The following is a 24,579-nucleotide window of genomic DNA, read 5'->3' on the forward strand; positions in this document are numbered from 1 at the left end:
AACTTCAACCATGCTCTCTATCCACCTCCTAAAATAAGGTGACCTCTAAGAGCATCCACAATGGGCTCCGTAAACCACCTCCTTAGACAAATTTTAGGGAGGAATTTAAAAATACAACTCCAACCATGCTCCCTACCCACCTCCTAAAATAGGGAGACCTCTAGGAGCTCCTAAATCTAAGGAAAGAGAAAAGACTCTTAGTGGCTTTCTATAATTTAATGCTGCTTTATTTAATAAGTATTTCAAACCTTTATTTAATGCTAACTATTTTTTATTTTATTTTTTAATAGAGATTGACCAATCAAAAAAGAGTTATAGCATTTATGACTCCCTAAATTAGAGAGCATGACTGAAGTTAAAATTTTATAAAGAGCTCCTAAAATAACTTTTATATGTTTTTAGCTAAAATTTAACTAAAAAATATAGAGCATGATTGTGGATGCTCTAAGAGCTCCTAAATCTGAGGAGAGAGAAAAGACTCATAGTGACTCCTTATAATTTAATGCTGTTTTATTTTATGCATAGTTTAAACTTTTAATTAATACTAATTACTATTTTTAGAGACATACCATATTGAATTAAGAAATAACTATAGAATTTATGACTCCCTAAACTAGGGAGTATGATTGGAATTCAAATTTTATAGAGACCTCCTAAAAGAACTTTTGTGTATTTTTAACTAAATTTTAACCAAAAAATAGAGAGCATGACTGTAGATGCTCTTGTAGTTCTAAAAAACCGAATAGCAAAAATCTTATTACACAATGTAACCGAATTGATCAGTCTCATTCAGCCAGCAAAAAATTTCATGATCCTTGTAGGAGTGTAGCAGAAATGCAGCCCGCTGTTTTTTTACTCAAAATTTATGCCACGTGGCATCTTCGTAGTGGTCAGGCAACAAGTGACCGCTGCCCCCTCTTGTTTATAAAAAAATGCTGCCCTACGGGCTCCACCACCACAATCCAAGTCTTGAGCTTGGGCTAAAACACGTTAGAAACCAAACCTTGGGCCACGAAGTGGATCAATAACTCCAACCCATATAAAACCCGGGCCTAATCATACCCAAACTAAACCAAACCTAGATTTTCTCAAAAAAAAAAAACCAAACCTAGAGATGGATGGATGGATGGAATGGAACAAGAACATGGCGCACCAAAATTGAAGAGTTAAAACTCATCGAACTCGCGGGCAGTGGCACGCACTCTCTCGCTTTGCTGTTTCGGAGCCCAGAGAAGTGAGAAGGAAGGACCTAGATCTTATCTCACCCTTTCTTTCTCCTTTTCCACTAAAACGGTCGTCTAGGACTATCTTTCGCTTCCCCATTTACCGCCTCTGTCTCTGTCTCTCTTTTCCCTCTCTCTTTTTCATGGCCACGGACCAATCTAGGGTTTGAAGAAACCAGCAAAATAAGGTACCTCTCTAGCTCTCACGAACACACTTTTTATCTCAAATGGATTTGAATGTGTCGAACGTTTTACGTAATTATGTTTTTCTCATCCTGTTCTTTTTGTTACGTATTGACGAATAATGTTTCCTCACTTCTTTTTGGTTGCTAAGAAAGGGGAGGAACATAATGCGGGGATTCCCAACTTTGGAACTTTGGGTTTCTTTTAGTTACTTATCATGAAAGCATACGTAGATGCTTGCTTTTTGTTTTTTCTTCAATGCTTACAACGGTCTAAGCCTAACAAATTTCTGTTGTGAAATGCATGCAAATTTTGTATAGCGTATAGTCTTAGTGAAAAATGCAAATGACGTATGGAACGCTGCAGGAGGCATGTTTACCGGAAAACCATTGATCAGAAAGAATATTTATTAGGTGATCCATCAAGGAACGAATACATATCCGTTGGAAAATTTTCTAAATCATTTATAATGTTGAAATTCTGTCTGAGGCATGATTTAAATGAATGTCTGAATATAATATTTCTTCCTGTCCATAAAAGCTTTTTGGTGTTTTGTGTTGAAAGTATTGAACCATGAAAACAAATCTAGAGAGAATATTTAAAACTATGCAACAATGTTTGGGTATCCTATTGTATTAAAGAAAATGGCTTATAAACCGGGAACTAAAAGCAGAAAGTATATGCAATGCACTTGGTCCTTATGCTACACACACTAATCTAGAACTCAACTGTGTACTGATCGGAGCATACTTTGCAGCACAGGAAGATTTGGAAATAAGAAGTGATGATGAATGCAAGGAGAATAAAGTGTAGAAATCAGAGATGGGTGCTTCAACTGTCCAAATATTCGATAAGGCCAAACTACATTGATCAAGGTTCTTCTCAATCTTTGGTTCATAAAACAGTTTCGGGAAACCATGGTTCGCATGGTAGTTTTATTAGAAGCCGTCTCATAGATTCATTTTCGCTGCGGAGTGTTGTTCCTGGTTATAGTTGCACTGGTTTGCTTGTGAGGTCTAATACATGTTTCAAGGGTAGTCAGTTACGTGCCTACAGTTCTGAAGGGGATGGAAGAAATGCAAGCGAGAATAATCGAGTACCAGTGAAAAGTGACACTGATGTCGATAAAGGAAAGACTTCACAAGAAAAGGCTAGGGAAGATGCAAGGCATTTCGATGCACATGCTCTACTTGGGGAACAAGATCAAAAGGAATGGCTTAACAGTCAAAAGCTTACCAATGAGAGTAAAAAGAAAGAGTCACCGTTTTTGACTAGACGAGAGAAGTTCAAAAATGAGTTTTCGAGGAGGATTGTTCTGTGGGAGAAGATAACTGTCTCATGGGATACATTTCCTTACTACATTCAGTAATTGCTTCTCATTAGTGTTTGGTATTGTTCCTTTCTTATCTATTGCTCATTACTTATCAGAAGATTTAAACATATTATTTTTTATTATAGTGAACCTACGAAAAACCTTTTGGTGGAATGTGCTGCTGCCCATTTGAAACATAAAAATTTCACTTCCACTTATGGTTCTCGTTTGACATCTTCAAGCGGGAGAATACTGCTTCAGAGTGCTCCAGGTTGGTCACAAATCCCACAAATCTAATTATTACCATGTGCGTTTCAATTTTTCCCAAGTGACTAATAATTTGTAGTTAAATTTGTTTCATAGAAAATAATCAACTTACCATTTGTCTTGAGTATCTGCATGATATTGTCATCTGCAGGCACTGAACTTTACCGTGAGAGATTAGTTAGAGCGCTTGCACAAGATCTCCAAGTTCCCCTACTGGTGCTTGACAGCAGTGTTCTTGCTCCCTATGTAAGTTTTAAAGAAATTGAATATGTATTATAGTCAAACCCAGCCCCCCCTCCCAGTACTCACAGAGTAAGATTTTGTACGAGTTAGTTTCTGTTAAATTTTGGAGCAGGATTTTGGTGATGATTGCCAATCAGAGTCTGAATCGGATGATGATGTGGAGGAGAGTACTTCAGATTCAGAGATTGAGGATGATGTGAATCATGAAGAAGATTGGACTAGTAGTAACGAGGCAAAATCAGATTGTAGTGATAAAGATGAAGATGATGCGCATCCAAGAGCTGAAGCAGCACTCAAGAAGCTTGTTCCTATTGAAGACTTTGCAAAGGTATGGTTTTTGAAGCATGAGGATTTTTGTATTCTTAGTCGTTCTACCCTAATCATATTACGGTGATTCATAAAGTCAAGTAGTGGCCTTATTGACGTCAATAGGAAATAAAAAACATTTGTTGTACATCTTTAATATGAAATAGCCGAATGACATGATATTATATGGATATATCATTGACATAGCAACTGGAGTTCATTAAGAGGAATACCCAATGAGTTCACAGCGGGTATGCAGGGTGTTGGAATATCAAATCTGGCTCATCTTTGTTATACGTTAGTTTTTTTTTTTCAACAGAAAAATGAATATTTGATAAGTAAGCTGCAATTATTTGGAAAGGATTTCTTGTTATTTATATTGAGATTGATGATTTTAAAAGTTAAGTACAACTTCTGGAATATGAGGCATGTTTTAGAAGAAAAAAAGGAAAAATGCTCTTAACGATTTACATATGCTAGCCATGGTGCACTTACATATACTTTTCATAACCCATGATGTATGATCTGTGGTTCATATGTGGCAGATGGTATCTGGAGAATCTGAGAGTTCATCTGAATCCTCAAAATCAGAAGCTGCTGAGACTTCTGATAAATCCAAACGACCACTAAAGAAAGGTTCCATATTTGGATTCCTACCTTTTGTCTATATTGCAAATTTTATATGTTTTTGATATGTGTTTTCCTCAATTGATAAGATTTTATGTTTCTTGTTCTCTTATCATGTGTGCTCTAGTGATCTTCTGTATAATTATTTTTCTCTTATTCTGCTACTACATTTTGGTTGAGAAAGGTTATTCTTTGTGAATTAGTTATTTTGGTTATCAATTTTAAATGTCTTTGGGTCCCCACTGGGAAAATTGAAGTAACAACGCAACTCTGTGCATTTTTGGTGCTCATAACTTTCCAAATTACAAGTGAAACCAATTACAAAATCCTTTCTTCCGGATACTTTTCTATTTAGTCAGTTGTGCTTTACTTGTTTATTTTATTAATATATAGGTTCTGCTGTTTTCTCTTTTGGTGTGGGAATATGTTCATTTCTGCTCTTGTTCTCACTTCTATCCTTTAGAGGCATGGTCAAAGTAGGTGTAGTAACACTTTTGATGGCAGTAGTTTTCGAAGTTAATATGTTCGTGTGCGGGTAGTGTAGATTTTGTGTTGGCAGTGTGGTGGCCGTTGATTGCAGTAGTTTATCTTTCTACAGCATAATGGAAAATATTATGTTTTGTTGCCATTCTTTATTGGGAAACCTTTCTTATCAATAAGTTTATTGCTTCATTCTTTTCAGGTGATCGAGTGAAGTACATCGGGCCTTCTTTACATGTTGAAGCTGATAACAGGTCATGAATTATTTCTTTCATTTGTTTGCTTAATTTTGTGTTCATAGATTTTCAGAATATTCTTGGTTTGTTTTCTGCAGTATTTAATGCATTTGTTTTTGTTGCTCTAAAAAAAAAAAAGAACATGATTTTCAAATATTTACAACGCATGAATCTAAAATGTAATTCTTTTTTATAAAAAATTGAAAGTGTATTTTGAAGCTCATGAATGTGATTTTCTTTCCAATCTTTTGGACAATGAAACTTATGGAATACAAAAAGAATTTTTTTTGAAAACGTGCTCAAGTAATATGTTGTACCTAGTTAAAATTGAAAATTGTACCTCCATTCTGACAAAGGAGGCTAGTGTAACTTCTCAAATTGGGGAAGAGGGGGCCATTTATGTGTGACTAAACCTTAAGATAGGGTGGTGTAGCTTATTGATGATATTTTTGGTGTAGCAGATATTATATACGACTTGATTAGGCACCAGGTTCATGAAACAACTTAGCACTCTATTTCTAGATGAGGCGCTTCCTGGGCTTCTGGCAGTGCATAATGCCTCTTAGGCATGGATATTTTGTGTGTAATTGAGATTGGTTCATTAGCTTAGAAGGATAAAACTGGGGTCCAGTCGTGAGCTTTAAAAGGATTCTTGTTCGTATAAGTCTTTGATGCTACTTTGTCAACTTTCTAAAAAAACTTCATGTTTTCAGTTCTGTTTCTCTGGGGCTTTTAATGAGCTTGCATATTTTTGAGTTAGGTTCCCAGCAGTTTGTAAATAATGCAGTACAGGGTCCTATTGGGATTTTTGGCCAGAATCTGTAGATAAGACAGTGTTGAACCACTGACTTCTTAGGTCTTGTATATTGAACACTTACACGCATGCTGCCCGGAATATGATATCTATGGTCTGTCTTTCAGAGCCCTTTAGGATGATCTCATCCCCACATGAACTCTGACTTCGCCCTCACCTTACGTTGACATATATAATGCAATACAGGGTCCTATTGGGGAAGATATCAACATCTGATGGTCCAAGGAATGCTTATACCATTTTCCGTGGCAGGTGGGTTGGTAAGTCGCCAATGTGTAGGGGAAGGAATACAGTAGCACATTATTAGATGTCCTGCTTTTGCTTTTCTCATAATTCTTTTGTTTTTTTGGTGTACCATTATCCTTCTTAGGACCTTAGTTCAACCCTTTTTCTTCCATACTCTAAAGTCTATATCCATGATCCATTATCTCTCCATTCAGTAAACAGGCTTATTCATTTTAAATGCTTCAAAAAGATGTTAGTGGCTCTCAACCTTGATTTTAGGGCAACTATTTTGACTCCTTATAGAGGGTATGTGAGTGCATTGCTAGAAATAAGTTGCCAACTTGTGCATAAAGGGTATGTCAGCCTTTAAAGTGAATTGTAGTAGTGATCGCATTAGTTTGGGCTCTGTCCCAAATTGGAGGCACTCATCCAAGACCATGTATATCACGAGTACAGTTGGAGATGATTCATTGTAGGTTGAATTGAAGTCTATCTAGTGTTTTCAAAGAAAGAAAAATTGAGGTTTTATCAACTCTTTTTTTCATGCAGACTCTGTCATTACTGCATCATTTCTGTTATGCTATTAAAAAATTCTAAGTACACAGTGGTTTCAGTATTATTGTTCATTAATAAATGTGCAGTTGATTTCTTTGCATATCCATAATTCTGAAATCTTCTTACTCGTTCTGATGAATTTGACATTTGTGCAGGCCTTTACCAAAGGGTCAACGTGGGGAGGTATATGAGGTGAGTGGAGATCGAGTTGCTGTTCTTTTGGATGTTAAAGAGAAGACAGGAAGTGAAGTGGATAAAGAGGAGAAAGAAGGAGAGCAGCCTGCAAATCCACCAGTTTATTGGATACTTGGTACAATTTACTCCGGATCTTTTGAGTTTTCTTCATCTTCTGTTGACACATGTCCTAAATTTTTACAGACAAGTGAATGTTGCGAGCAGAAAACAGAGTAGTGGTTTCATAATTTGCCAACTGATAATAGCATGATGTCTACCAGTTTTATCTAATAATGCATATGGTCTATGACTATTTATTTTTCTTTTATCATATCAATATATGACATCATTACCTTGTTGGCTAATGTAAATCAATTTAACACATGTGAGGGGCCTCATTGCTCAATGGTTATTATTTTAGGCTTGCATAATGTTAATACCCAAACTTGTGTTGTTGGTATTATCATCTTCTGTTTTGTGTTCTTGAACCATATTGTTTGCTCGTGAGTTTCATCAGTGATAACAAATACCGGTAATATTATAATCAGGATACCTCAGATAATGACATTGAGAGAAAAGGCTTAACTAGGTTTGGTTTTAGCATGATGTAGCATTTTAAGATGTTGATGGAAATTCTGGTAGTGATTCTTCCAATGACATACTGACAAGTTTCTCTTACATACAGCTAAGGACATTGAGCATGTTCCTGACACTCAGACTGAGGATTGTTATATTGCAATGGAGGCCTTAAGTGAGGTATGGTACACAATGCGAAAGATAAAAAATAACAAGGGAAACCCATGATTTTGTGTTCTCATGCGTGAAGTTTTTCATCTATAAACAGTATCTGAATTTTCATTGCTTGCAGGTATTGCATGCCAAGCAACCTCTTATTGTCTATTTTCCGGACTCTTCTCAATGGCTGTCTAGAGCAGTTCCCAAGTCGGATCGTAAGGATTTTGTCTCTAAGGTGCAAGAAATTTTTGACGGGTTATCAGGTCCTGTTGTTTTGATTTGTGGGCAGAACAAAATTGAATCCGGGTCAAAGGAGAAAGAGAAATTTGTAAGTGTTAAAGATTCTTTTCATGGGATACCGATACATCCGGTTTTGTCCTTACATGTTTATGATTTGTGGCTAACTTTCTCACAGCTATTTAAAATTTATGGCTAACACTTTTCCTTCTATTTTCCTCTACAAATATTGTGTAATAGACGATGATACTTCCAAATTTTGGGCGCCTTGCAAAGCTGGTAATCCTCTATTCTCTAGGAGTAAAATGAACTTTGACACATGCATTATTGTGAGTTTTCCATTGTTTAAACTTGACTGTTCTTTTGTCTCTAGTAGCACACACGAGCTTATAATGGCCCCAGGCAACATTTCTTGTTTGACAATAAATAAGGCACCAACTTTTTTTTATGGGTTTTTCTTCAAATTTTGCTCTTATGGCTAAAGCTGTATTGAACTTCTTGTTGTACAGCACCTGATAGAATGCAAGCTTTTACTTGCATGACTTAGAAGTCTCACATTCTTGTTTTGGCATGCGTTTCAAAACAGTTTCCAACTCAATACTAGATGGTCTTTCTAGTGCCATTGGTTATTCCAAGTTACCTACTCATTGAAATGTCAAAAAGGGATTTGTAAGAGCTGAAAAATGAACAAACAGACCAATTACCCTTTTAAGCAACAAGTATAGTTATTTCGTCAACATGAGTGTACTTATCTCGTAAATCTTGTAGCTGCTTGCATTACCAGTTCTTCTTTATGACATATAGATAGAAACCTGTATTTTAGACATTTGTGGTTATCTATAGCCGATCCTCCTCTTTCTTGTTCTCAAGACATGGTTCTTAAGCATTGATGAAATTTCCTTTTAGATATAGAGCAGTATTACCTCAAAAATGACAGTTTGCTGATCTAGTTCAATTTTGATGCTTTCATGATACTGGAATGAACCATCATTACTATTTTTCTTCTCCTTGGCTAATCAAAAACATTTTGCTGCTCTCGGGGTTCCTATATAGTTTTCATTGTTCAAGATTAACATCCTTGTTTCTTGGATTCTGGGCAATATTTATCCGAATATTGTGTTGTCATTTTTTCTCTAATTGAAAGATTACGTATTTTCTGTTTCCAGCCTCTCTCTCTTAAGCGTCTTACTGAGGGACTTAAAGCAACAAAGAGATCGGATGACAATGAAATATATAAGCTATTCACAAATGTTTTCTGCTTATATCCCCCAAAGGTAAATTTTGTACTTCCTCCTGTACATAATTTATGATTAAGGAGTTTTTTTTTTACCAGATCTTTCATGCATTAATTTTTGCTTTGTCTTAACATTTGTGATACTTAAGATGGGCTGAAAGTGATTGGATTGCCTCCTGTATTTCTAGATGGATATATCTGTGCTCAGGTGTAATATGAATATTCTAGTTTCTCTTGAGAAGTGTTAAACTTGGTGGGGACATTAGTTGGAGCTTTATGTGATAGCTGAAATTAAATTTTGTGTAGGTACATCATAGATATACATATGCGAGTACTTATTTCTTTTCCACGCATCTTCTCTTCCTTTCCTCTCCTTGTCTTCTTTTGCAGGAGGAAGAGGAACTTCAAACATTCAATAAACAGATTGAAGAAGATGGGAGAATTGTTATATCGAGGAGCAATTTAAATGAATTACACGAGGTATCTTTTTAGTTCTGAAATTGTTGCAAGTGGTCAGTGAAGTATTGTGCCATTTAACTTGTTCTTTTGATTCACGCTACTAGTCTGATTCTGGGGTTGTCTTGGGGGTGGGGTTCCTTGAACCTCTTTGACCTATTGGATTATTTTTGAATCGCAGGTTCTTGAGGAAAATGAGCTATCGTGCACGGACTTGTTGCTAGTAGATACTGATGGTGTCATCTTGACAAAGCGAAGTAAGAAACCCTGAGTTCCAATTTACCAATATCAATATTTTGATGTCAGAAATGTGTTATATATTGCAGAATTTTCAAACAAAAATTTTAATGACCATATCTTAATAGTTAATTATATTATGTTTATTTTCCCAGAAGCTGAGAAAGTAGTCGGATGGGCAAAAAACCATTATTTGTCATCTTGCCTTCTTCCTTCCATTAAAGGCGAAAGATTGCATCTGCCTCGCGAAAGGTGCATGTTTCATCTGTCATATATTGTGTGTTCAAGTTTAAAATAACCCTGACGTTTACCATTCTTGTTATTTTTGTAAAGCCTTGAAATAGCAATTTCACGTGTGAAGGAGCAAGAAACTTTATCTCGGAAGCCCTCTCAAAATTTGAAGGCATGCGTTTAATTGCCTTGTATGACAAATGTTATAAGAATTTGAGTTTTTTGTGTATTGTTTCACCTTTAACATATAGAAAACTATTGCAGAACCTTGCGAAGGATGAATATGAGAGCAACTTTGTTTCAGCAGTAGTACCTCCCGGTGAAATTGGTGTTAGGTTTGATGATATAGGTGCTCTGGAGGATGTGAAAAGAGCACTGAATGAACTTGTCATTCTTCCAATGAGGAGACCGGAGCTTTTCTCTCATGGAAACTTGTTGCGGGTATTTATTTTAATCTTGTCCATAGTTTCTTCTATGCTTAAGTAAGTGTCTGATCATGTGAAACTTCCTTGTCAGCCCTGCAAAGGAATATTGCTTTTTGGGCCTCCTGGAACCGGGAAGACCCTTCTTGCCAAGGCACTTGCAACAGAAGCTGGGGCGAACTTTATCAGTATAACTGGTTCTACTCTAACATCAAAGGTATGCCTTCCAGTAACTAAAATCTACCACTGGTTCGTTTAATTCCATGAACTAAGTACCAAGCTTAATTGTTTTTTGCTTGAAAATAAATATTCCTTGTCAAGATTAATTATATGTGAAACGTTTTCTCTGTATGACTGTTACTTTCGCTGTTACACGCTTATCTGATGCAAAAGCTAGCGAACCTCATCTATTTTTAAGGCATTTTCTTCATAGTGTATCTTGTATGCACTTGTCCACAACTAAGTTGCACTCTTTATGTTTCTTCAGCCCCGCCCCACCTAAAAAAACACCCCAAAGCAAACAGTATAATTCATGGATTACGTCCTCTAGATTACTTTTGTGTTTCAATGTTTTAAATCTGGATTAAAGTTATCCTTCTTAATCTGGGAGATCCAGTATGCACAATAATGTGCTTGTGAGACTCAGTGTATACTTTTCAGGAGGTGTCTTATTGGCTAATGTTTGGGATTATAAGGTGTTAGTACTTTTAATTTTCATTATGCACAAGATTAGATTCTACTTCTTTGTACTTGATATATTTGAATTTGAATATCAATTTTGAGAGAGAGAATTGAGTTTGGCTTTGTTCTTGAAATCCTAGACAAATGAGGAGCTTTATGTTGATTTTTATCTGGGAGATATTTATGTCTTTGTAACTTTTATTAATTTAATACAGTGGTTTGGAGATGCTGAAAAGCTGACCAAGGCTCTCTTCTCCTTTGCCAGCAAGCTTGCTCCTGTCATAATATTTGTTGATGAGGTGAGTTTTTCTTTTCGAGAAAAAAAATGATGTGCAACAAACTAGTCCCTTTTGTATACTGAAACCTCCTAATATATATTTGAGAAATTTTATGGAGATAGAAAGCATTATATACTGTAGAAAAAGAGTGTTGTTATGGGTACGACCCTGGATTTATGATTATCTTGTTATAAATTTATGTTGTAGGTTGATAGTTTGCTTGGTGCTCGTGGTGGTTCTTTTGAACATGAGGCAACTAGAAGAATGAGAAATGAATTCATGGCAGCTTGGGATGGATTGAGGTCTAAAGACAGTCAAAGAATTCTTATTCTTGGGGCTACAAATCGGCCATTTGACCTTGATGATGCTGTCATTCGTCGCTTACCAAGAAGGTGTGTTGATTTATAAGAATGCTATCCAGATTGGTTATGGTGGTTTTATCAATTGTTTGTCCAATTTTTTAGGTAGTAGGTACTGCTCATATTGACAGAAAAAAAACTCAAGCTTAAACATTTTTACCAAGTTATGTTGGGTTGCTTTGTAGGATATATGTTGACTTACCTGATGCTGAAAATCGTATGAAGATTTTGAGAATATTTCTAGCTCAAGAGAATCTAGAACCTGGTTTCCAGTTCGGGAAACTTTCACATGCAACTGAGGGATACTCTGGCAGCGATTTGAAGGTATTATATTGATGGTAAATCATGGAATTCCATTGTGGTATATCTCACACATAAAGTATTGTTTTTCAGAACCTTTGCATTGCTGCTGCGTATAGACCTGTCCAGGAACTTTTAGAAGATGAAAAAAAGGTACATGCCTTTAGAGATTATCATAAAATATCTGTTTGGGGGCATGTAGCCCAAGATGTTCTTACTAATATGGTAGAAGTAAACATCTAATATGAATTTTTGTGGTTTATAATGTCAATTTCTGGTTGGTTCCATTCGAGTGTTTGAGATGTTCTCTCTTTTTTTTGGATGCTTATATGATCTAACTTATCTAACAAGTTTTAGCTGTTATTTTCGGAGTTTTCAACCTTGTGCTGCACACCTTCATCTCTATGTGCTATGTGAAAAAATGTTTACTGATTTCACTTTCCCTACTTGGTGGTGTTTGGTCACTCATCGTACAGGAAAGCAGAAGTGATGTATCCCCAGTGTTAAGGCCGCTTAATTTAGATGATTTTATTCAATCAAAAGCGAAGGTAAAGAACTTAAGTTATATAATTTTGTTATTCCTTTCTGTTTAGTACTTACTATCCTGTGACATAATGGTCGCAAAGAGTTTGTTTAAGCAACAAGTTTGTCATATTACCGTGGGAAAAATATACCTTGCCTCAAGGATGGACACAAGTACTCTTTATCTTCCCCATGGATGTGGACACTTTTCTCGACATACCACTTCCATTTGTGTTTTTGTTTTTGAATATATTTATCTCTGTTAATTACAAGCACTTATTATTACTGATATGGCGGTTGTTTATTTGTAATTTGATTATGTAGGTTGGGCCATCAATTTCCTATGATGCTTCAAGCATGAATGAACTTAGGAAATGGAATGAACAATACGGAGAAGGCGGAAGCAGAAGAAAATCACCATTTGGTTTTTGAAACTGATCTTACAAAAGTTATTTTTCCTTATATATTCTTAGAGAGAGAAAGGCCTACCTTGCAGGCTTCTCTCTTTATCCATTCGTGGAGGAAGAAGAAAAAAAGCCCCCAACTGCGGAAGCTTTTCGTTCTTTATGCATTCTTGGAGGAAAACGAAAGATGATAAAATCCCAACTTTGGAGGCTTAGTTAACATCAGGAAGAAAGCCCTCTTTTTTCATCCTTTTTGAGCGGATGAGAGAGAAGGCCTCGACAAATATTGTACTATCTTGTAGTTTCATAGAAATTTTTTATTTTTTCTCAATTTTCCTTTCCCTGTAAAATAACACCATTACCAGAACTATTGTTTTAGTAACACTTTTAGTTATGTCAACGAATATAGTATTGCCTTGACCACCCGAGTGTTTTCTTTTGGGTATTTTAGAGACATATATAAAGCAAGGACCACTAGTGTAGTTTTCTTAGAGTAATTGTTCCTCTAGGCAAGGTTCTAGGTTTGAGTCCTAACATCCATGTTGTGTGTTTGAGTTTAATATATTATCGCTGCTGCTCTTAAAAAAACATAGAGAAAGAGCCGGAGCGGAAGTTTCTAAACTATAGATCTTTCGTATTCCGAAAATTGATGGGGCAGGGGTTGGTGGGCATCTAACTTTTATCATATTGACTGTGTCTTCTTGGTCGTTCTATCCAATGGTCCCAACTAGGCATGGCGAAATATTATGTAGGCCTGAAAGTCGGCTGATCGTGCAAATCTAACTTAGACTGGTAAGTAGAAAATTGTGCGATAAGCAAAGGACACTGCTTTTATTTAACCTTCCTTTGCTTTGGTCATACTAAGGAGTTTAGGCAATCTCTAGCCTTAGGCCATAAGACCCATTTGCCACGGTTAAGGGTAAGGGGGGGCTAGGGCCAATACTATTCATGTGAATAGTGACTATCCTTGCAAAAAACAATGCATGTTTCCACCCGTTGCAATGGCAAAGGGCAAATACTATTCATTTTTTAAACCTAAACAATTAAAAAAATTCTAAATTTTTTCACATTTTTTTTTGCCCAAAAAAAGCCCAGTCGTTGGATTTGAAAAAAAAAAAACCATCGAAGCACCAAAACGCGCCACGTGGCGAGTTACGTTGGTGTTGACGTCAGCGCGCAGTATTTCAATTTTTTTAATGTTGGTGCACACATGTTGCTGACGTCACCCCCCCCCTCGGGCTGGATCTCAGGCTGCTTCCCCTGTGGGCTGGCCCAGTCTCTTGGGACCCGCGCCTTGCCCAGGCTGTCTTGGTCCGCTGGAACGACCTGCCTGGGATAAAAACCCTGTCCTGCCCAAGCTTGGGTTTGTTGCTGGAGTTGCTCTAAGCTAAATATAGCCATAAAATAATGTAAAACTCATTTCCAGTCATGGGCTAAATAAAAAATTGCCAAATTTGGAGTGCTACATTTAGCCATTTAGCACCAGGCTACTTGTAGCCAGTTATAGCTCATGCCAAATTTTTTTGTGGGCCTAGCGTATGTACTTTCCAAGAAGTGAAAGTATCACGCGTGGGCATGAGCACGAAACATATCGTATGTACTTTCCAATAAGATAAAATATCATGTGTGGGTGTCAGCTAGCCATTAGTTTTTTTTTCTTTTAACCTTTTTAAATATATGTAAATTTGTTTTGTTTTTAAAAGAATATATAACTGTCATAACCATTTGAAATGTTACCTTTTTTTTTTGTTGCTCTTTTTACATTTTTAATGTATATAAAATTCCTTTTTAAAAAAAATTATAAACAATTGGTTCTGACCGTTGGGAGGTCAGAACCTTTTGAAATGCATGTATTTTTATTTTTATTTTCAAAATTGCCTTTGTTGGCTTTATTATCATTATTTAAAAAAAAAATTAAAAAAAATCTAAAATATGCCTACAAATATCTCAAAATTTCTTCACAAATTTTCCCACTCATTTCATTTCACATTTCTTATAAATTTATTCTCTTTACTTATTTTGTTATTCACATTGTTTAAGAAATATCCCAGACTTCGAAGGGACGAAATTGGTCATGAGTGGAAGATGAACTTCTTTGCAAGGCTTTCATAAAAGTCTCTGAAGATAGCGTAGTGGAATATTGTCTCTAAATAGTAGTTTAATTAAACAAAACATAGTAGCGTCTGACCCTAAAAAAAATACATAGTAGTGGAATGTATGAGTGTTGTTCTATAGTTTTTTTTTTCAAAATAATAAAAAATGAAAGGCCCCAAAATATAGCCTTGCATGGTTGGAGATAGAAAAATTTAACCATACACTATTCTTTAAAAAATTAATATTTTGGAGGGCTAAATTTATAGCTTTGGACTACATTCCGTCTAAATATTACTCCCTCCCGCCCGCGTTCAATGCCGTCCCATTGACCAGTTAAATGAGCTTGCGTGTCAGGAAAAGTGGGCCAATTCATACCCGTGGTGGTGCTGATGTGGCAAGGGGCGAGTGTTGTCTCAAAGAGGGGAACTAAAAGTGGTCATTTGTCGATGGGGTTCAAAATAGCTTTGGATTTTGGGATTTTGGGAAAGGAAAATGGTGCGATGACAAGAGATTGTACTTTATAGTTGCTAGTGTGGGAATCCATGTCAGGTGAAGACATCGTGGACTGAAGCTAACCCAGGAAGGAGGTTTCAATTCTGTCGAAATGTAAGGAATTGACATATTTGTTGGTTTTTAAGTTTGAATATGTGTGTTTTTCCGATGTTTATATATGGGTTAATTGATATAGGGGAGGAACAATGAATGTGAGCATTTTGAGTGGTACGATCCTGAGATGTGCCCCCATTCTAAGGCCATCATACCACGGTTGTTGAGGAATCATATAAGATTGGAAGAAGAAGTGGTTGTTCGTCATGCAAAGTAGAAGAAATTGTGGGCAGTTTTGGTTGTTAGTTGGTTTCTGGTTTTTGCTTGAGTTTTGTGGTAGATCTCATGTGTTTCAGTGAAAGGAATGTAAATGAAACATTGGAAGCACATGTGTTTTGTGGTAGATCTCATTTGTAGTTTTAGTTGTTAAATAAATGGAAATGAAACATTGGAAGCACTTTGGTAAATTACAACCTTGCATAGCAGTATGATCATTTTTTTCATAAGCAACTTAATACATCACAAGCACTAAACTTAACACTTAACAAGCAGTAAAAGGAAATTACAACCTTGTATTGATAAATCTCCAAATTACAAGCAATTTGGCAAATTTTCAGCAATTTGGCAAATTTTCCCTAAACAACTTACATTCTAAGCACAAAATATTTGTCATTTCTCTCACTTTCCAATCTCTCCCACACCCTTCACACCTTGAAGACCCCACCCTCCCTTATTCATCGTCCGTGCAATTTCTCACCACACCCACCCCTACCCCCGATCTTTATGTCTTGGTTCTAGCCCCACCCTCCTTGCAATATATGTTTCTTCTGAAAAAGAAAAAAGAAAAAATATAATCATCCACTTCATTTTATGTGCAGAGAGGTTTGTAAAAACATGTATTGTAAAATTAAAATTATAAAATAAAAAAAAATTGAACTTGGTTACATGGGTGGGATGGAGTTATGTGGGGTGGGGTGGAAAAGATGGAGGTGGTTGAGGGGTTTTCGCCGGCGGAGGAGGAGTCGGGGTTGGGGTGCAAAAATTAAATTGGTGCTGGGGAAGGAATGGGGGGTTGCAGGTGGGAGAATGAGAGTTGGTTGTGGATGTTAACAGTTTGTTTTCGCCAAAAGATGAGGAACATGACGGGTTGGGGATGGGGGTGATTTAAGAATTATTTTAAACAATAAAAGAAAATACAAAGTCAACACATGAAAGGACTATAATGCCCTCAACAAACGAAACACATGGCCCCACATCACTATTTAAACAGAAATATGGATGAAATCTCAAGAAATCTCAAGAAATCTAACGATAAGTCCCACATTGGCTATTTTAAAGGAGTAGAATGACTAAATTGGCAAACGAAATAATTCTGAGGGTAAGTTTGAATTGCCTAATAGTTCAAGGGGTAAAACAGCTAAAAATCCTTTTAAAAATATTGACATACTTGTATAATATGCGAAATTGCCAACTAGTCCAAAATAAGGAGCTTGGTGCCCGTTTGACATTGCTTATTTGGGGTGATAAGTGATTTTTTAAAAATTTTGAGAAGTCCAGCCCGTTTGGTAAACTGTGAGAAAATCACTTATTGTTAAAAATTGCTGTGAGAAAAAGCTATAAGGGAAAGCAGCTAATGAGGTGCTTTCATTTTCTGATTTTGTAGGAATCAGTTTTGAAGAGGCGCTGGGTTTAATGATTATGCCACAATCATTTTCTGATTATGAGGAAATCAATACCAACAACGCTTTTAACAAAAAATTTACCAAACACCAAACTGCTTTCCCTCATAGTTGATTTATCTCACAGTAAATCTGACAGCGATTATTTTCACAGCACAGCAATGCCAAACTGGCCCTGAATGAGGGTTTTTTAAAATGTCAAAAATACACCTTGCATGTTGATTTTATTTTTTTTAAAATGGAAAATTGGATGGTGTTAGTGTCATATGACATTTCATGGATTTTGAAAAATTAATGTGACGTTTCTCTTAAAATTTTCTTTGAGGTGACAAATTGAAATTGGTGTGCTCAAGTGACATTTATAAAATATTTCTTTTATTTTTTCACTTAAAAATAAACTAAGCAACTTGAATCAGTCTTTAAATGAGATCATAATCATTTTCAAATGTTTATAAGTTTAGTAATCATAATTTGTAGTAAAGAAATACTCACGTTAATAAAAACTTTTTTTTTTCTGGACTTAATAAAAGCTAAACCTATACGGGGCTATTTGTTACACAGGGTTGGCTCATACTAGCTTGGACTAAATTTAGTCCCATGTTTGTTTCATCTAATCCTAGTATTAAATGGGATTGCTACTAGGCCCACCAAAAACACCTCTTTATGAGGATACTAATAAACCCATATGGAATGGATGATTACCTCGTCTCATGCCCACTAATATATAAGATGTATATATTATATTGTAATAATAATAACATATATATGTATTATATATATGGAATGGATGATTACCTCGTCTCATGCTCACTAATGTATAAGATGCATATATTATATTGTAATAATAATAACATATATATATATACATACTTAGAAAAAAAAAATCTAGTTATAGTCCAAGCATACACCACCAAATGCAGGATAAGTGTTATTCAACCTAGACCAAGCCAAGCCAAGCCAAATCAAGAGAGTCCCTAAGTATAATCCATGTTAAGACGAATGAGGCCTACAAGTATAATATGGTATTTGATAAAGAGTGCTTGTGACAAATGAAGCCAAACAAAATGAGAGCTCACCACCACCACTAAACCTGCAGGACAGGACCCACAAATTATATTTTAAAAGCAATTACCCTTCATTTGGATGAAAGAATTGAAAATTACATAGAATTCTAAAAATGATGGAATTTAGATTTCCATAATTTAATTTATGGCAATTGAAGATTTCAGTGTTTGGAATTATGTATGTTGAATTTTGTAAATGGCAGTATGAAAATTGTGAAATGACGCCTGTTTTGGTGGAAATTAAACTTGGGAATTTGATGCCTCAATTTCCACGATTTCTTACGCGCGTCATTTAATAAATTCCGCGTTTAAGTTGCCAAACAAAAAAATTGTCAATTTCTCATCATAAATTTCCGACTTTTAGCTAAATTTTGGGTTATCTTCCCTCATCCAAACGGATGGTTACAGTTGGGTTGTGGTATTGGAACATTGCGGCTAATAGTCACTCAAATGAAAACCTACTTTACCAATTAATAACTAAGAAAATGACTTACGAACCAAAAAACTAAGAACATGACAACTTAATGCCCTTTTTAGATTGCGGTCACTTTTTACTTATAAGTAATGGACTAGGATGTGTATTATAATTATTTATATTTATGACTTCTCATACATTTGGAATTATTTCAATTTTTAATACCTTTAGTGACACATATATAATCAAAAAGTAGATTAATTGAAAACAATGTTACAATAGAGTTTGATGTTAAATATTATTATAATATATTTTTTACCATTATTCTCCTATTATTATTCCTTTCCAAATTTTTTTTCATTATGGGGTTTTTTATTTTTATTTTTTTAGTACAAACGATAGTCTAAACTACATGGAGAAAAGATTTCTCTCTCACACACACAATTATGATGTCATGGGGGGTTAGAACTTGAGACCTCTGATATGCAAGTCAATATCCTTTTTCTATTGGACTAGATCTCATTGGCCCCATTTATTTATAAAATAAAATAAAAAATATTTGACCTTTAGATGAAGTTAAATTTTTTACAGAGTACGAAATTATGACTTAAATTATCAATGTTACTGATTCTATAATCTCACGAATAAACGGTGCAGATTCAATTTCGTCAAAAAAAAAAAAAAAAAAAAAACGGTGCAGATTCAAAGGACTCAAAACGCACGCTTACAAGCCTTGACAAAAAAAAAAGCACACGCTTACCTGTCAAAAACCCTAACCCCCTCACCGATTCGAAATTATATAAATAGAGAGCATCGATGAGTACTCTATCATTCTTTTCCACCGCTCTCACAAAAACCCTACACCCTAAACCTTAGGGTTTTTCAGAGCATAGCCTCCGCCCCTCTTTTTCTATATTCTTTTCGCTCTTCATATCTAAACCCTAGATTACCCTCTCAAATGGGCAAATCAAGCAAGAAGTCAGCCTCCAAAGTATGGTTCTTTCCAGCTGTTTTGGCTCGTGATGTCTTTGCTTTTGCTTCAATGGTTTCGTTTTTCTAACTAGATTTTTATGTCTTTGTACAGGTCGATGCAGCTCCTGCTGTAGTCCCACCTTCTAAGGCTGTCAAGAAAGGTATTAATTCTTTGACGTTTTGGAATATTTTCTTATAATTTAACTGGGTTTACTCACTATACTGTGTGAGGATGATATGTCTATGGGTTGCTGGTATAATTTGAAGTTTAGTTTTTTTTACATGGTTCGTTTATTTTGATATTCTTTTCGGCTATTGGCTTATAAAGCTCTTTTGGTTGTGGTTATGTTGAGAAGGTAAGAGAGAAGCCGAGAATGTGATAGAGAAGGCGGTGAATGTAAAGAAGCAGAAGAGGGATGAGGGTGTACAGCAGGCTATTCAGAAGAAGAAAGTTGAAGCAAAGACACAAAAGAAGAAGGAAGAAACTAGTAGTTCTGAGGAGTCTGATTTGTCTTCATCAGACTCTGATGTAAAGGTATATTACACAATTTATTGTTTATTTTCGTATTTTTTTTGCATTCTTTTATGTTGGCTAATGTATTGTTGGCTGTTTGATTACTTCTTCACATATGAACTTAAATGTCTTAATAAAGTTTAAGTTTTTAAGATTATCTGTTTAAAGTGTTATCATATTTTCTTGAGGAACTGGATTTCATCATTTTGGTTCTGCGGCATGGACATCGTTTTGTTTATTGAGTAAATGGATTTCATCATATATTGCTGTAAAATGATTTTCAAAGTTTTCCCTGAATGTTAGAGTTATATTTTGGTTCATGACGATCTTGCAACATTAAAATTTTGAACTAATTGACGTAGATTTATTTTCCTTATAACTTACCACCTTATTCTTTCCCAGAAACCCGCTCCCAAAGCTGCTAAAAATGGTAAAGGCAACCCATCCAGCAGTTCTGACTCTTCAGATGATGATTCTGATGAAGTGAGTATTGTTTTTTACTTTAATGACAGCGTGGCTGATGACTCCAATTTATTTGTTGGATACTTATTTTGCGTTATATGACTCCAGAAACCTACTTCCAAGCCTTCTGCTCCTTCAAAAAAGTCTGTTCCTGCTAAAAATGGGACAGCTGGAGCTAGTGTTAAGAAAGCTGCTCCATCCAGCAGTTCAGACGAATCTGATGAATCTGATGAGGAAGAAGTGAGTAAAGTTTTCAAAATATGACTACTGATTTATATAAATGTTGGGAAATCATTTGGCTTTTCTAAATGTGTATATCTGTTTGATTTTAGGTTCCTAAAACCAAGGTAACTGCCAAGAATGGCCCGACTGCCGCTCCAAAGAAGAAGGATGACTCAACCGACAGCTCAGATGAGTCAAGTGATGATGATGTGAGTTTTCGCTTTGCCAAATCCCTTGATTATTATGCTGCAGTTGTAATTATATAAACTGAGTCAGTGTAGTCAGTATGATTTTGATACAATATTTTGCGTATTTTATTTGATCCATAATCTTTCTAGGTGGTTATGTCAGCTTAGTCAGATTTGGAATTGTACCTATAAGTTGTGCATGAGCATTAACGCTTCAAGGAATTCTTATAAAATTAAAAGCTTCTATGCTCAAATGTGTGTTCCTGTGTTTCTAGGAAACCCCTGCAAAGGGTACTGCCCAAGTGCCTGCTGCTACGAAGAAAGGTCCAGCAGTGGCTGCTAAGAAGGAGGACACTAGTAGCAGCTCTGAAGAGGAGAGTGATGACGATGAGGTGTGAGCCCATGCTTAAATATTTTAATTCCATAATGGAATTAAAATATAGGTTTAATTATTTTAAGTTGTGAAGTTATACTTTATGCATTTCAGAAATTAGGTTGAATTTTAATCTTTCTGAGCATGTCTAGGAAGAAATTGTGAATAAAGTATCTGCTGTAACCCGTAAAGGGAAGGAGGATTCTACTGATAGCTCCTCTGAAGATAGTTCAGAGGATGAGAAGGTTTGTTCTTTTCACTTTCCTTTTGGAATGTGTTGGAGCTAGTGAACAAGTTATACCTGCGTGGTTTAATTTTGTAGTTTTTTAGTTCCGACATTAGAGCCATTAAAAGGTTTCTCCTCTTAGAGGATGAGACTAATACTGGTTCTGTTTTATATTCTTTTAGCCTTCATAGAGGCCCCATGACAGTGAGTAAAATTTTCTTGTGGCAGGTAACCGCTAAAGGTGTTGCCCCCTCAGCTAAGAGGGCTCAACCATCAAAAAAGACTGATGAGAGTTCAGAAGAAAGTGATTCTGATGAAGAAGATGATGATGAGCCTCAAAATAAAAAGCCAAAGGTGTCGGTATGTGACTTCTCTCATAAAATCTTTTTTGATTCTCTTCACAGTTTACCTTGATTCATGTAATTTTAAGAAGTTGCATATATTGTTTCTCAACCCAAGGCTACCTCAAACGCTGCAAAACCAAGTGCAAAAGCTGCTCAGAAGGACGTCACTTCTGAAAGTTCAGATGAGGATAGTGACGATGATAGTTCAGATGAGGAGCCCTCAAAGGCAGAGAAAGTAAAGAAGGTTTGAAATTTTGGTTTTTCTGGGTCTTGAATTTGCCATTTGTACAGTATTGATCATGGAATTTATGGTCATGCTAATTGTGGATTCTTGCAGCCTTCCCAAGTGTCAAAGAAAGATAGTAGCGAATCTGATGAGTCTTCATCAGAAGAAGAGGAGGATGAACCTGCAAAGACTCCAAAGAAAAAGGTAATTTTACTGTTGCTTGTACTTGTGCTATTGTCTTGTTACCTATTACTATCCACCTTGTTCACTGAGTTTCCGTGCTCATGTATTTCCTGTTAAACAGAGGTTTTACCGTACTGCTGAACAATTAAGATTGGAAATATGGTCTCAATGTATATAACTCATGTTATGCTAAATTTTGTGTGAACAGGGTACTGATGTTGAAATGGTAGATGCTGATTTGAAGTCCGAGAAGAAAGCTGTAATTGACCTTTTCTGCTTTGTAGATTGTATTTTCAGCGTGCCCAAGATATTTGTTGTGTTCTGATTTGTAATAATATTTGTGCAGCCCAAAACCCCTGCTACTCCTGAAGCAACAACTTCCAAGACTTTGTTTGTTGGAAACCTGTCATTCAGTGTTGAGCGGGCTGATGTGTATGTGCAGCGTGATTTTAAGCTTGTGTTTCTTTTTAGGTGGATTTCATCTAATTGTACTTTATGTGCAGCGAAAGCTTCTTTAAGGAAGCTGGTGAAGTTGTTGATGTCCGTTTCTCCACTAATGAAGAAGGGGTGTTTAGGGGCTTCGGGCATGTGGAATTTGCCACATCAGAAGCAGCACAGAAGGTAGGACCTTTTTCTTGATTTGTGGAATCTAATGCTCTAGCGCTTTCTAGGTTCTGTGTCACTAATGTAACAATCATCGTTGTTGCAGGCTCTTGAATTAAATGGTGTGGAGCTGCTGGGCCGTGGAGTGAGACTTGATCTTGCTCGTGAAAGGGGTGCTTATACCCCACATAGCGGGTACTTTTTAACTCTTAATTGCTACATGCAATGTGCTGATTCGATGATCTCATTCATTTTGTTTCTTCTGTTTCTTCATTGGTCATTTTAGCAATGAGGGGAACTCATATCAGAAGGGTGGACAAGGCCAGTCTACAATATTTATTCGAGGTTTTGATACATCCCAAGGGGAGGATGAGGTAATGTTGTACAAGAATCTGTAGCTTTGTTGTCTATTTAATGGTATAATATCCATATTCTTGTGCAAATGTAACTAGTTTAAGTTTTACAGATCAGGAGCTCCCTGCAAGAATTTTTTGGTGATTGTGGAGAGATAACAAGGTTGTCCATCCCAAAAGATTATGAGACTCAAGCACCCAAGGGGTTTGTACTATTTCTTTTGTTGGTTCATTTCTCTTTGTTACTTATTTGATGTTGAATATTTTCCTCTATGGTTGTGTTACTTCATGTGTTTTTTAGGAATGTTGGTCACTATCTAAACAAAGGCATTATATACTATTTTTACCAACAAAAGCATTATACTATTTTCTTTGCTCTACCTGATCTTTCTCTAGGTGTCTGAGGCTGATGAATTATATTTATAAAATTGCAGGATGGCTTACTTGGAGTTCCAGGAAGGGGATAGTTTCCAAAAAGCTCTGCAACTTGACCAATCTGAATTTGGAAACAGCGTCTTGACAGTACAAGAGGCCAAACCACGAGCTGATTTTGGTGGTAGTGGCAGAGGTGGTGGTGGCAGGAGTGGTGGTGGCCGTTTTGGTGGTAGGGACAGTGGTGGCCGTTTTGGTGGTAGGGACAGTGGTGGCCGTTTTGGTGGTAGGCGTGGAGGTGGAGGTGGCCGGGGTTTTTCTGGTGGACGTGGTAGAGGAGGACGTGGAGGATCGAACAAGCCAAATCTAGCTGCTCCTGGAACAGGTTCGAAGCTTTTTATCCTCTTTTCATTTTCTACATCCGATATGCTGAACTTTTCTTAAGCTGTAGCTTATATATTTGGATATGCGATATGATGGCGCCTAAAGATGCAAAATCTGTTTCATAATAGACTTGGATTTGATGGCGCCTAATCGGCTTTCAGTTGTGACTCTAAATTAAGCTTCTAATAAATTCCATTATCTGATGATTCTCATCGCTCTGCTTTTTGTGCAGGGAAGAAGACTACCTTCAGTGAGGATTAGTTATGCCAAGAGAAAGATTTGGAGCTTTTGTTTAGCCGTTCTTATTATTATTTTTAATTTTATTTTGCAAGGCATGTCTGGTTTTGAGTTGAACTTCGACATGAACTATAATGTGAGAGTGATCAGTGGAATTTCTGGAATTGACGTTATGAATTAATTTTGAGCATTAATATAGTATTTTGTACTTATAAAGTGCATTTTCAGAATCAAATCTATCGTGTTGAGACGTAGCATGTTTCCTGTCATTCACAACACAATATACCTGGTTGTGGAGAGCTGATTCTATTTTTATTTGCCCCATTACTTACCTCTCTATCTGGAGGGAAGAGATAGCACATGCATTAATATTTGAATGGA

The 24,579-nt window shown here is 36.1% G+C and overlaps 2 protein-coding genes across 5 annotated transcripts; both read left to right on the top strand.

The window, feature by feature from the left end:
• The first annotated feature begins 1,130 nt into the window (after nucleotides 1-1,130).
• Nucleotides 1,131-13,164, top strand: LOC110754591 (uncharacterized). 3 transcript variants are annotated; one of them, XM_021955672.2, is made up of 25 exons: nucleotides 1,131-1,411; nucleotides 2,164-2,771; nucleotides 2,865-2,989; nucleotides 3,137-3,231; nucleotides 3,341-3,556; nucleotides 4,080-4,170; nucleotides 4,844-4,895; nucleotides 5,878-5,943; nucleotides 6,627-6,781; nucleotides 7,331-7,401; nucleotides 7,514-7,708; nucleotides 7,858-7,896; nucleotides 8,784-8,891; nucleotides 9,242-9,331; nucleotides 9,489-9,564; nucleotides 9,700-9,796; nucleotides 9,878-9,947; nucleotides 10,040-10,216; nucleotides 10,292-10,414; nucleotides 11,094-11,177; nucleotides 11,364-11,548; nucleotides 11,701-11,839; nucleotides 11,909-11,968; nucleotides 12,292-12,363; nucleotides 12,662-13,164. In XM_021955672.2, exons 2-25 carry the CDS (start codon nucleotides 2,191-2,193, stop codon nucleotides 12,767-12,769), a joined length of 3,075 nt encoding a protein of 1,024 aa, XP_021811364.2. In that variant the 5' UTR covers nucleotides 1,131-1,411; nucleotides 2,164-2,190; the 3' UTR covers nucleotides 12,770-13,164. The 3 variants fall into 3 exon arrangements, with proteins under 3 accessions (XP_021811364.2, XP_021811365.2, XP_021811366.2); XM_021955673.2 differs by having other exon boundaries at nucleotides 2,169-2,771; XM_021955674.2 differs by lacking the exon at nucleotides 5,878-5,943.
• Nucleotides 13,165-19,353: 6,189 nt separating this feature from the next.
• NUC-L1 (nucleolin like 1) lies at nucleotides 19,354-24,433 on the top strand. Of its 2 annotated transcripts, XM_021955657.2 has the most exons (19): nucleotides 19,354-19,530; nucleotides 19,624-19,672; nucleotides 19,868-20,046; nucleotides 20,428-20,508; nucleotides 20,596-20,727; nucleotides 20,820-20,918; nucleotides 21,173-21,289; nucleotides 21,423-21,515; nucleotides 21,725-21,856; nucleotides 21,956-22,084; nucleotides 22,178-22,270; nucleotides 22,458-22,508; nucleotides 22,596-22,681; nucleotides 22,753-22,870; nucleotides 22,959-23,047; nucleotides 23,139-23,226; nucleotides 23,319-23,410; nucleotides 23,640-23,962; nucleotides 24,194-24,433. In XM_021955657.2, exons 1-19 carry the CDS (start codon nucleotides 19,498-19,500, stop codon nucleotides 24,220-24,222), a joined length of 2,013 nt encoding a protein of 670 aa, XP_021811349.2. In that variant the 5' UTR covers nucleotides 19,354-19,497; the 3' UTR covers nucleotides 24,223-24,433. The 2 variants fall into 2 exon arrangements, with proteins under 2 accessions (XP_021811349.2, XP_021811350.2); XM_021955658.2 differs by lacking the exon at nucleotides 21,423-21,515.
• The last annotated feature ends 146 nt before the right edge of the window (nucleotides 24,434-24,579 follow it).

This window comes from Prunus avium, chromosome 1 (genome assembly GCF_965620075.1).
Source record: "Prunus avium chromosome 1, drPruAviu1.hap1.1, whole genome shotgun sequence".
Lineage (NCBI taxonomy): Eukaryota > Viridiplantae > Streptophyta > Magnoliopsida > Rosales > Rosaceae > Prunus > Prunus avium.

Excerpts from the sequence above, each read along its gene's own strand:
- LOC110754591 (XM_021955672.2), top strand. The coding sequence starts at position 2,191 with ATGATGAATGCAAGGAGAATAAAGTGTAGAAATCAGAGATGGGTGCTT. Across the intron at positions 2,990-3,136 it reads ACTGCTTCAGAGTGCTCCAG|GCACTGAACTTTACCGTGAG; the intron begins GTTGGTCACAAA and ends TGTCATCTGCAG. Across the intron at positions 7,709-7,857 it reads CAAAGGAGAAAGAGAAATTT|ACGATGATACTTCCAAATTT; the intron begins GTAAGTGTTAAA and ends ATTGTGTAATAG.
- NUC-L1 (XM_021955657.2), top strand. The coding sequence starts at position 19,498 with ATGGGCAAATCAAGCAAGAAGTCAGCCTCCAAA. Across the intron at positions 23,227-23,318 it reads CATCCCAAGGGGAGGATGAG|ATCAGGAGCTCCCTGCAAGA; the intron begins GTAATGTTGTAC and ends TAAGTTTTACAG. Across the intron at positions 23,411-23,639 it reads GAGACTCAAGCACCCAAGGG|GATGGCTTACTTGGAGTTCC; the intron begins GTTTGTACTATT and ends ATAAAATTGCAG.